Consider the following 12,672-nt stretch of genomic DNA (forward strand, 5'->3'; position numbering starts at 1 on the left):
CAATGCAGCCATATAGATTTCATGTATATTTCAGTTTAAGATAACCTCTGAGTGATTGGAAATTTCCACAAAAATGTTTAAAAACTCACAACTTTAAAATGGCATCACTTCATGCTCATGAGACAGGAGGATTTTCTATAAGTAATACTACCAGAGTTTGGTGAGAACAGAAATAACATCACTGCTGTTAAGCTCTGTGATATACCACGAAGTACTCTGAGAGACAGTGCCCACAGTGAACTTTCTTTTCTAGGGAAAAGAAATTCTAAGCCTAAACTCTAGATTCTGACCTAAAGCCTAAACTCTTAAGAGATTCTGTTTCCAGAAGTGGCAGTTCCGAGGCGAATTTGAACCAGCTTAATGTGAAGGGTGCTTGAGTTCATACTTCTCCAAATCTGAAATCAAAGCAGAGTGATTAGGTGGTGCTTTCATCACCTGTTTTCAGGACAAAAGAAAATTACTCCAAAGAACAAAGAACCACTATTAAAATGAGTCTCACTCACTAAGTAGCCAGCAACAACCTATCTCCAACAAAATCTAACTCACAGCCACCCACCCGAAATTGCAGTGCAGGCTTGGTGTGAATCAGCATGCAAACCCAGTACCTGGGGGGAGGGCTGTCCCAAGCCCCAAAAGAAATTCCCCTTAGCACATCACTTTCTGCATGAGCACTACGGCTGGCAAACCCCATGGGAAGCTGGACTGCCTGGCAGGTGACACCCACCTGGGCAGGTATAAAGAGCCACCAGCCAGGACAGCCCGCTGCACTTTGGTTTCCTCTATCTCGCTGTGCACAGCTTTGCATCTGGGGCTGAACACCTGATCCCTCCACCATGAGCTGCAGCATCAAGAGAACGTCCAGCACCTCGTACAGGAGCGGAGGAGGAGGTGGAGGCGCCTGCGGCGGCGGCAGCGGCCGCAGCTCCTCGGTGTCCTGCCGGCGCTACGCCTCCTCCGTCATCGGGGGCAGCTTCGGCGGGGGCTGCGGGGGCTACGGCGGCGGCCTGAGCATGGGCAGCCTGGCCGGGGGCTTTGGCGGGGGCTTTGCGGGCAGCTGCGGCCCCGGCGGGGACCTGCTGCTCAGCGGCAATGAGAAGCTCACCATGCAGAACCTCAACGACCGCCTGGCCTCTTACCTGGACAAGGTGCGAAGGCTGGAGGAGGAGAACGCCCAGCTCGAGCACCACATCCGCGAGTGGTACAGGAAACAAGCTCCCAGCGTCTCCAAGGACTACAGCTCCTACTACCAGACCATTGAACAACTAGACTCCTCTCCAACTTCCCCTTTTGCAGATTATTTCTGCCACTGTGGATAACAACAGGATGACTCTGGACATTGACAACAGCAAGATGACTGCCGATGACTTCAGAATGAAGTGAGTAGCTCCCTGTGAACATTGCCTTTTTTATGTCACAAACTTTATGAGACTCATGAATGCAGATAGATGAAGCCCTGTCTAAAGTGGTGTGATCAAGCCTACACATCGTAATGCAATGAGTGTGCAATGCTTTGCTTTCCTTTGGTACAGGTATGAGAATGAGCTGGTCATCCGTCAGACCGTGGAGGCTGACATCAATGGCCTCAGAAACATCCTGGATGGTCTCACTACCACCCGGTCTTCACTGGAATGTGAGCTGGAGTCCTTGAAGGATGAGCTGATTGCTCTCAAGAGAAACCATGAGGAGGTACGGTCCAATGATAAATAGCACAGCCAAAGACACAATCCATTCATTCTTCGTGGCTCCCACCATCACATATCAAGTCCATTTCACATTATGCCATGGGATTGTTGTTCCTTTGTATCTTTGGTATTGCTTTGCCCACAGTGCCCAGCAGAACAATGACGTGTGTGTGCTCTTGTATCTCTCTCTGGACTCCCTGCAGGAAATGAGGCAGCTCCAGTCCCAAACTGGTGGCGATGTGAGCGTGGAGGTCAATGCTGCCCCTGGACAAGACTTGACAAAGATCCTGAATGACCTGAGAGATGAATATGAGCAGATCATTGAGAAGAACCGCAGGGAGGTGGAGCAGTGGTATGAGGTCAAGGTATGCAGCAGTGCCCAGAGTGGAGTCTCCTTTGGTGGCACAGCCCAGACACCCTGGTGCTGGGACTGGCTGAAACAGAGAGACTCCCTGGAGGTGTGAGCTCTCACTCAGCAAATCTGCTCCCTCGTGGCTCAGAAAGTGTCTCTGGGCTTTGACTCTGCAGATCCAAGAAGTCAATCAGCAGGTCACTTCCAGCAGCCAGGACATCCAGACCAGCAGCCACCAGCTCTCCGAGCTGAGGCGTGAGATGCAGAACCTGGAGATCGAGCTGCAGGCACAGCTCAGCACGGTACGTGGGCAGCACCTGTGAGCCCTTCCCTCCTTGGCACGGGCAGGGAGATGTAGAACTCTGCTCCTCAACTCCTGTGTTTGCCTTTCCAGAAATGCTCCCTGGAAAACTCCCTGTCAGAAACCGAGTCTCGCTACAGCTTCCTGCTGCAACAAATCCAGGCTCAGGTCAACTGCGTGGAGGAGGAGCTGGCCAGCATCCGCTGTGAGATGGAGGGTCAGAGCCAGGAGTACAAGATGCTCCTGGGCATCAAGATGCGCCTGGAGCAGGAGATCCAGCAGTACCGGGCACTGCTGCAGGAGGGGCAGCAGGATCTTGTGTACGTTCTCTGTTTGCAAATAAGGGCACAAGTTTTATCACAAGGTTTTCTCTCTTGGTACTCAAGGAAGACAGAGCAGAATATTTTGCTTGTCTGTAGCTGAAATCTAAGTTCAGTCACTTTTTTTTACGGCATCTGCATTGAAATGTGTCTATCAAAAACCACATAAGCAGATCAAACATCAAGGGAAACACAGAGCAGATTGTTACTGCCAGGTTTTGAGTTAATCAGTTCCTCTTGACCTGTTTGCACGGAGTGAATTCCATGAGGGGAATCACCGTGCCAAACCAAATTGTAATGAAGTTCCTTCTGTCAGCAGATGAACAAGCACAGCTGAACTGTGAGAGTACAAGAATTATACTGCAACAGTCTCTTGCTCTCTCTGCTTTCACAATTTTCTACGAAAATACAGCTACATTTCATGAAATTAAAAAATATATATAAAAATGTATTTGCAAGATCCAGGAAAAGCTGAGCTGTTACATGCACTGCACATGATGTCAGTATGTATTTATTGCTCCCTTCATTAAAACTCCTTTCCTTTTACAGATCATCTCAAGGAGCTTATATATATATATAAAAATGTATTTGCAAGACCCAGGAAATGCTGAGCTGTTACATGCACTGCACATGATGTCAGTATGTATTTATTGCTCCCTTCATTAAAACTCCTTTCCTTTTACAGATCATCTCAAGGAGCTCTCCAAGGAGGAGGAGGTATGTCCTCCCACTCTTACTCTTCTAGTTCTTACTGTCATGGTCAATCTAGTGACAAGGCAGGTAAGAAACATCTTTCAAAGAACATCCAAACTTGTGGCTTTCCCATTTTGTGTTTCACCCCTTTTCCTGTTAATACCAACCTTGTGCTATGGCTTCCACATCTGCAATTGCAGCAGGGATTAAACCATTCACAATCTAAGCTCTTAATTTCAAAGTGGTTTGGCTCCAATTCCAGAGACAGGCTAAGCTCCTTTCCCATGCTTTTGCAAACAAATGGATATTTAAATAGTGGATGAGTCTGAAATGTCAGTGCTGCAAAGAAACTCTTGGTTTCCCTATCAGAGCAATGGTTTCTTCTTTCTTTCCACAGGGCAGTCAAGAGTGTGTTAAGATACCACCGACGTGTTGGGCTTCCCTGATCCAGTCAGTGCCTTGGGAGCACCCAGCCCACAGCGCTGTGACCTACCCCATGCACAGACTGCTCTCCAAATGCTACTCATGAAATCACAATTAATGATTACTAGGCTTTTCCTAAAACTATCTACTCCTCCCTTTTCATACTGCCAGCACTGTGATCACTGTGCTCACACACAGGGCTCTGCAGTGTACTTGGTTCTGTAGTGAACAACAATCCTTTGAATAAAGCTTTATCTTTCTGCAATGCAAAGAAAACTCTGTGTCCAGCAGTCTATTTGGTATATTAATATTCTATTTACATTTAGGTGTAACAAGTCAGGTACACAAAGAAATTAAGGTTGTGTGAATTATTTAATATGGCTCCAAAGAAATACGTGGATTCTAAATCATATGATGACTGGATAAAATCCTGGAGATGAATAAACACATCCACATTAAACTCAAGGGTGACACCTATGGGGAACCATAATCACCTCCAGATGGATAATCCAACATTTTCAGGATGTTTCATGAAAGGGGTGGGGGAACCCCTTTTTCATAGCATATGTTGCAAGAGGTGTGTAAGTAGCTGATTTGCCAATTCAGCAGCTGAAATGAAAAATCAGGATAAATCAACCCCAAATTTTTATGAAAATTTTGTCAAATCAAAACCACTTTCCTTAGAGTCATTGAACAAGAAATCAGTCCTATTTCCCAGCTTCTGGGTAAGAGATCTGTCTAATCTTTTTCAATTAAAGCAAAGGCTTAGGTTAGGAAATGAGTGAGGAGTACAAACGTACTCCTAACCCAACATTCAGTTGTTGGGATTATTCCTCCTGACATGTTGGAAAATCTGAGCTCAGGTCTTTTATCTGGAAGTCCCACATGGAGGAGTGTGTTCCTGTATTCCACAGGGTCATTCCCAGATCCATGCTGTGTGGAACTCTGGGTGGAGAACGGCACGGTACAGGCAAGGTTCAAGCTTTGTTACTAAACCTACCCCACTTTGTGTACCACACTCAGCTTATTTGGGCTCAACAGGGGAAGAAAACGGGTGAAATATCGCAGCCATTTCAAAATGAGATATCTGCATTTCAGTGTTTGGTTTGCAGGGCTAAGGAAGCTGCTGAACAGGGTCAGCCACATAGCAGGGGAGTGACTCCACTGCCGCCCTGCCCCAGACCCTGGGTGGGTCTCAGAGGCTTCATTGTTCCCTGAACACTCCTAAATCACGCACATTTCTTATCCTGTCACACAGCTTTACACTTACACTTTGGTTTGCAAAGAGTCGGGACAGGTAAAACATCACCACTTTGGATAACAAGGTATTATTTTAAAATACATCAAACTGTTCCATGTTACAATCCAGGCTGAATTCTCAGCACAGCAGGAAAGGGATGAGTCACAGAAACAATTTCCATGGGAAACAAAGGTTTGTAAAGTCAAAGCAGATCTGCCTCTCCTTGGAGTCACAGCAGGACTCTTCTGCTCTGTGCAAGTAACAGATTCTTCTGCCTTTTACTCCCCTCTCTTATCAGCCAATGCTGACTATCCCAAAACCCCTCAGCACCAGCCAGCAGTAATGGACTTTGGGATCAAATACCTTCTTTAGGCACAGTTTAACTAGGAAGAATGTCCCCAGTCCCAGAAAGGAGCCCGTTGTGCTCTAGGCTGCCTGTTGGGAACATTCCCGAGTCTCCTGCTTGCCTTCTGCTCCCTTTTAGGGGGGACACGTTTGCAGTGGCAGCATGAGGGAATGCTGTGGTTGAGCTTTACCTGCTCCAGTGGCGTGTCCCACAGCTCCGTACCAGGGACAGGATTTATCTGTGGGTGACAGTGTGTCCGTCCATTTGGGTCAGCTCCCTGGCATCCTCTGATGGCAATTAAGGAAATAACAAGTAGGATTTGTGATACAAACTGCTCAAAACACTCTCAAAACTAAATTAAAACCTCAGGCCTGGGATGCGGTTCGTACAAGGAAAGAACAGATTCATTAATAGGAAAATCGGCACGTTTTTATTTTTATTTTTATTTTTATTTTTATTTTTATTTTTATTTTTATTTTTATTTTTATTTTTATTTTTATTTTTATTTTTATTTTTATTTTTATTTTTATTTTTATTTTTATTTTTATTTTTATTTTATTTCACGCCTTGGATTCGATGGCTGTGCTTAACGGCCGGGCCTGCAGGGGGCGCTCTGTGCCGCTCCCGCTTCCCAAGGCCCCAAATCCCACAGTTGGTGACTCAATCCTGGAAATTAATCATCTCCACATGGATAATCCCACATTTTCAGGCAGTTTCATGAAGAGAGGAGGGTGAAATGGCCGTATGGAGAGAAATTCAAGACCAGAACCAGAAGTGAGCAGGCTGGGTTCTCCAAGGGGCACACTCTGGATCAGGATTCTGCCACGCCTGCAGGATTTAGACCCACAGCCATGCTCCATCTGCAAGGGCAGCTGTCAGGTATGGACAGGTACACCCAACACTGCTGCTCCTGGTGCCTTTGTGCACAGTCCTGCCAGGCTCTGGCACTCTTGCCTACAAGGAAATGGAACCATGGAGGTGACAAGGCAGATTTCCCTCTTGGCCCACCACAGACTCAAGGAATGAGAAAAGAAACTCTGACTCACTGTGCCTGTAACAAACAGCAAACGAAAAGGAAGCTGCTCCTGTGATATTTCTGACATTCAGCAGCCCACCATAACCATGAAAAGAAAATAGCAGCAGCCAAGTACGAGAATTCATGCAGGAAAATCCTTTTTCTCTGTAACAATTTCTGTTGGGCTGCACATCATATAAAACACTTTGGAATGCTAATCCCAGCAAACCTCGGAATTTCTTTAAGTGTTTCCACATTGTGGCTGCTGTATCCCTGGAGGTGTTCATGGCCTGGATCAACCTGTTCTAGTGGAAGGTGTCCCTGCCTGTGGCAGAGGGTGGGACTGCATGAGCTCTGAAGTCCCTTCCCACCCAAAGCATTCCATGATCCCATGATAAAGGACAAGTGACAGTGACCACGTAGTCTCAGGCTCACTTTTTTTTCAGAGCTGCTTTAGCAGTACCTTGTGAAAAATGCCAATCACTTGCTTTTAAATTTTTTAAAGTTTAATAGTAATAAAATCATTATAAAAATTGCAATATAATTAGAGTAATAAAAATTGGGACAATTTGGATTGGGACAACATGAGAAAATAAAAACAAAGAGTTATGGACAGTGGGACAGTCTGGGTACCTCTTTCTGGGCAAAATAAGCCCAAAAAAGGACCCACATTAATAGAGATTAACCCTTAAAAGCAACAGCCTGTTGCATATTCATACACCTCATACAGGATGCATAAATTCCATTCAAACACAGGATTCTGTCTGGTCAGTGTCAACTTCTTCCCCTGAATCCTGACAGCGTCTTCAGGGCTGAGAGAGGCAGGAGAAGTTAGTTTATTCTGATAATGGGGCAATAAATTCTCTTTCTCTGAAAGATTTAGGTGTCCTGTGGCTGCTATCTCGGTGCAAGTCCTTTATTTAGAAATAAAGTATCCTACATAGCATAGTTTCTATTTTAAATTTATGTTATAACCTAAAACTATATTTAACTCACTACTCAAGAAAATTAATGCAGCATCACTTTCTAACACAACACATACAATATTCATTTGAATATTTGGGAAAAGCCAATCATAAAATGCGCATTTTTCACAGCCTAAAGAGAGGTTTCTGCACGCTGCAATTACTCCTAATAGCGCAGTTTGGGAGCCCACGCTGGCTCCAGGGAACACCTTTCCCTGCACACACCTGCGCTCCCAACCCATGCCGGGCTGGGATCAAAGCCACCACAGCCTCAGCAATCAACATTTGCACAACATTCCCAATCTCAGTTCAGTGCTTTCCCACAGCCTGATGTCAGACTATCGAAGATCACAGCTGTACCCAAAAGTTCACAGCACTCACACACACACAAAGATTTCAAGTAAATTCCAACTCCTTCCTGTCGAAAATGCTGTTAGAAATCATGTCACCGGATTTTTATCAGTTATTAAAGCTGAATCCATTAGGAAGGCATGAAAAAGCACTCAGAAAGCACTTCAGTCACTTGTTTTGCTCGTGGGGGGCTGCCCAAAACACAGACAGTAGGCACAAACCTCAGGTTTTAATAAAAGGAAGATTTAAAGCTGAATGTGGGTGTCAGAGTCTGGTGGGAAACCACGGCTCTTAGTTAAGGTAACAGCCAGGACTGCCCTGGAAGGGACTTTCCTGGCACACACAAATATGAGTAACACAGTTCTTTATGAAAGTGGCATAAACTGTCCCAAGTAGTGAGAAATCCCCTTTTGTTCCCTTAAAGCTGTGTGACCAGGCAGGCAGGCAGGAGCAGGGCTCCAAAGGGGTGGGCTGAGAACCATGGAAACCACAAGGACCAAATGTCAAAAACACCTCCCTGGGAGCAGCTCCACAAACCAGAGGCTGCAGAGCCCTCACAGAGCAACAGTTGGGTTTTCTCACTGAGCCCAACCAGAGATCTTCAGGCTCTGAGAATTGCTGTCAAGAAAAACTGAGTATGAAACCACCAGTAGAATCAGGAAAGCCCAAATACAAGGATCCATCAGGAGGGTACTAAGAGGGCTCCTTGTTTTCTAATTAGCTCCAGAAATAATAATTTAAACTAATATTTAAGGCTTGCACAGTCAAATCTCTGCCCTTACTGGAAGCTGTGGCTTACCCCTATGACCAGAATATATTCTTACAAAATTAACGAGAGAAATAATAATATATAAGTCTATAAATACAAGTACATGCATGTAAATATATGAGCACATAGATATAAATAATAGACACACAAATGCTTTACTGATGGGAACAGAATAAAACAGCTCAGCTCTGGGCTACACGCCCCATCTACTCCATGTCCCTCCCAAGTCTAGGATTTATTTTTGAGCAGGAATTTTCCATGTGGTGGATGGGAAGATCCCTGTGGATTGCCCCAGGCCTCCTCCCTCCGTGCAGCGTGCAGAGGCCATGGCAGGAGTCCAAGAGCCACAGCTCCCCAGCCTGGGACAGCTCCAGTCCCTTGGGCTTTGGCAGAGGCCCCTGCACTGCCTCTGCTGCTGCCTGCAGGAACCTGACTGTTGGAACACATCCTCCTGTCAGTTGGATGTTTGACTCTCAAATAATAGTTTCCAGCCCAATCATACCTTGCTGAGATTTACCAGCCAGATAACAGGTTAAAGGAAGTGTGAAATACATCCAGCGAGTTGATTTGCACTCCCTAGGGCTTGGTGCCCCAACTGAGCCTTCCTTCCCACATAATCTTTAATCACACGATAAGAAAATTTGGTTTATTTTTCTGTCTCAGGTACTTTACTCCAGTATTTGCTTTATCATTAGAGTTCTGGAATGATGGAGGAGTCAGGAGTTTAAAGTTAGTTATGTTTCCAGGGAAACAGGGACAATAATGAAGCATTTCCACACCACAGCCAGTTTCAAGGATTTGCAAAGTATTTACACTGCTCCCAGTTAAATAGCTTGAGCTCTCCAGGAGGATCTCTATTTATTTTCCTCATACCAATCTGTTCAAATGTTCTATAAATGGCAATCATTGAGAAATTAAATTCTGTGCCCCAATAGCACTGCAGCAGCTTGGGCAGGAATCACTCCAGGTCAGCTCAAACCATTGATCCGTCATTTCTGTCCTGCCACGAACAAACCAGAGCCCTGGACAGAAATGTCTTGTCCTGTGTCTTACTCTGACAATTTCTGTTAACACAGAACCCTTACACAACCTTGTTTCTCACCTCCTTCAGTGCAGAAACTATGCATTCCCTTCACCACAATCCCTCTGCTTCACAAAAATAGTAATTTTGAGCAAATTCAAACAAAAATAGTAATTTTGAGCAAATTGCTCTGCTCTTCCCAGCCCTCTTCTCCAGCCACTCACAGCTGTGTGTGCATGTGCTGGGACCTGCCTCTTCAGCACAGCAGCATTCTTGTCTCACAATCTATTGGCACATTCAGGGAATATATGGCAATGCCAGGTTTTGAGGATTAAAAAAGCCAAACCAAAACAAAAAGATTTATGATGGGCTGTAAAAGCCAGACAGCTGAGAATTGTATCTTGGGCAAACTATAACTGCAGTTACCTTGGTACCAGCTGCAGATCAGAGCTTGTTGTCACTGGTTCTTCCCACAAGGAAGTTTAAAAGAAAAAATAGAAAATTTTGTGCTTGAATTAAAAAGCTGCAAATACTTCATGCCTCTGATCTTCAAAAGGGGAGAAAATCACCCCAAGCTGTGATCTTAAGAGGGCCTGTGACATGATTGGTGGGGAGGGTGGAAAAAGTTCATATGAGCAAGAGAAGAGATGGAGACTCAAAATGTGCATGTGAAAAAGCAGCTCTTTTTCATTGATGGAAGCAAAGGCAGAAAGGAAGAATTACCAGAAGGGACAAACAGTTAAAAATTGAAAAGATAAATCCAGAATAATAAATTTGCTTTGCTCATTCATTAATAGATGTATCCATGGAACTGCAGGCACCAATAAAGTTGGTCAAAATGTTCAGTAAGTTCATTAAAGTGTAATTGCATTAGCTATCCTAGAAGCAAATTCAGCAGGATGTGAAAAGAGAGAAGGATATACCAGTGTCCTCAAGGGCAAGAGAAAAAGGGTTTACAGGACAATTAATAAACTACCCTGAAACAACATGAATGGTTTTATAAAGCAGCAGTGAGTGGCAAGGCAGAGAAGATAAAGGTAAAGCAGAACCAGACCTTAGCCAGGAGCTTGGGTGTGTCTGCATGACTCTGCTCGAAAAAATGTGTCTCCCTTCCCCTCTGATAAGGTGCAGATAAGGGAAATTCCCTGTGCTGACCATTCCTTATTGGGAAAAACTGACCCTACCATAAATTAGGTTTGGAGTACTGGCAGAAAAAGAGACCAACACTGAATGCCAACAGCACCTTCTTCAGCTTACTATACTGGAGGCTTTTCCAAGCATTTAAATACACATTCTCACCTTAAGGGAGCCCTTACCAAAACAAACACATGCAACCATTAAGGTGAAACAGAAAGTCAAAAAGATTTATAATTAAGTTTTAGCAAAAATGCTGTATGAGGGACTGATTTAGTACTAGAGGCTTATGCTGTATTTGATGTTATAAATCAGATTAATCCATTTGGCTGTGTGTCCCAATCCTTTGTTCTTACTGACACTTCAGCTGTGCTTCCAAACTGCCCCTAAGAATTGCAGTTCATTCTCAGGGAGATTCTTCCCTGTAAGTTCATGCAGACCCAACCTGCCTGCAGTACCTGATCAATATTCTGACAGTGCAATATATGGGGATTACTGCTTTTATTTTTTACTTTACTCAAGATATTGCAGAGGGCATCCAGAAGCCTTCCAGATGCCAGTTTTCGTGAGCTGGATCATAAAATATTATGCAGCATCACAGATGGGCTTTTCGTTTTGCAAAACCCAAAAATACACTGCATTGAGGTCCTGCTTGGGAGTTCAGGGAATGCTGAAGGGATACCTGGAGGGACAGATGTTCATCTCTCCTTGCACCAGGAGACAGATCTCAAAAAGAACATGCTGGTGTTTAATCTCCTTTCAGCTTCTTGCTTTTCTGTTCAGTGATGAAAACCACATGCACTGGTGCTCTTTACGCTCCAATTATGGACTTTAATATTTAACAAAAAAATAACTGTTCTCCAGTAGCTTTCTCTCAGTCACCTCCTGACACCACTATTTCATCTGTTCACAGCCCTTGGAGCAGTTTCTGGCTGGGCAGGTTTGTCCCACCCAGGCTGAACAGGACATTCAGGTCTCCAGAAGGAACTGGCGTGTCTGGCAGCAGGAGCATCCTGGGCCTCTGAGGAAAGGCTGCACAGTGCAGGATGGAGCTGTGGAAGGCAAAATCTGTACAGAGAGGAAAGAGCTCTGCCGTGGTGTCCTGGGGCTGAAGTGTGGTGTATCCTGTGTGTATCCAGTGATGGATTGCACACCTGAGTCACTGCAGAATTCCTCCTTCTGACACGGCCTCCTGCTGATACAGGTGCCTTGGCTGGCCTCCCATTTGCTGTTTGCTCTTTCCCTCCCTGAATTTGCCCCACAGTTTGACACCTCTGTACACAGGGAGTGCAGCTCATTGTGCAGCCTGAAACACCTGGAGCATTTTTCATGGGTATAAAAAGGCCTGGCTGCTCCCAAGAGCTGCAAGTGCTCCCAGGCCAGAACTTCCTTCCTCCAAAACACTTCTGAGGAGTTTCACAGAATTTGGAGGGAATGAGAAAGAAAGAGAATGGAAGGAAAGCTCCGAGTATCCCCGAGTGTGTTAGGGAAGAGCTCACAGTAACAAAAGTTTTTGAAAATCCATCTTGGGTAATAGAGGACCTGAAAATTTTAGAAATAACATTTTCATGACTCTCAAAGACCAGAAGCCTAAGTGATTCTGTTTCTTCTCTTTGCTTCTCTCTTTCAGTAGCAATCAAAGGACTCAGTGTGTAATCAGACACTTGTTTCTGCTCACTCCCCAGGTACTCAGGGATGTCACTGCTTCTCTCTGCTACAGGTGCAGCCATGGCTGCTTCAGGAGTATTCTTGTGTCTGTAGAAAACCCCTCTCAGACACAGCACGTTCTCTGCTAGCCCAAATGGAACCGAGAGTAAAGACAGAAAGAGTGAAAACTTCCTTTCTGAAAGAACTTTTCTCAGGAGGAATGAGGGAAACAGAGGGGTGGAACGTGAAGGTCCACACACATTGCTCACCGTTCGGGCTCCTTACAATCTCTGTTATCAGGCTGAATCACCTTGTTAAAACAAGGCTTTGTGTGACTCCGCTCTGGCCGCGGCGCTGACCGCAGTGGGTGCGCTCCTAACCCCTTCGTTTCCACCTAGGTAAACTCTAACAGG

At 45.1% G+C, this 12,672-nt stretch overlaps 1 protein-coding gene across 1 annotated transcript; it reads left to right on the forward strand.

Annotated features, from left to right (window-relative positions):
• The first annotated feature begins 811 nt into the window (after window positions 1-811).
• LOC120496597 (keratin, type I cytoskeletal 14-like) lies at window positions 812-12,668 on the forward strand. The gene is given in 8 exon segments (XM_039697204.1): window positions 812-1,271; window positions 1,273-1,376; window positions 1,530-1,686; window positions 1,886-2,047; window positions 2,211-2,336; window positions 2,429-2,655; window positions 3,341-3,435; window positions 12,658-12,668. Coding segments are annotated over 8 exon segments (1,320 nt in total). The 5' UTR covers window positions 812-833.
• Window positions 12,669-12,672: the final 4 nt, after the last annotated feature.

Source organism: Passer montanus, unplaced genomic scaffold, assembly GCF_014805655.1.
Source record: "Passer montanus isolate IOZ18808 unplaced genomic scaffold, ASM1480565v1 scaffold117, whole genome shotgun sequence".
Taxonomy (NCBI): Eukaryota; Metazoa; Chordata; class Aves; order Passeriformes; family Passeridae; genus Passer; species Passer montanus.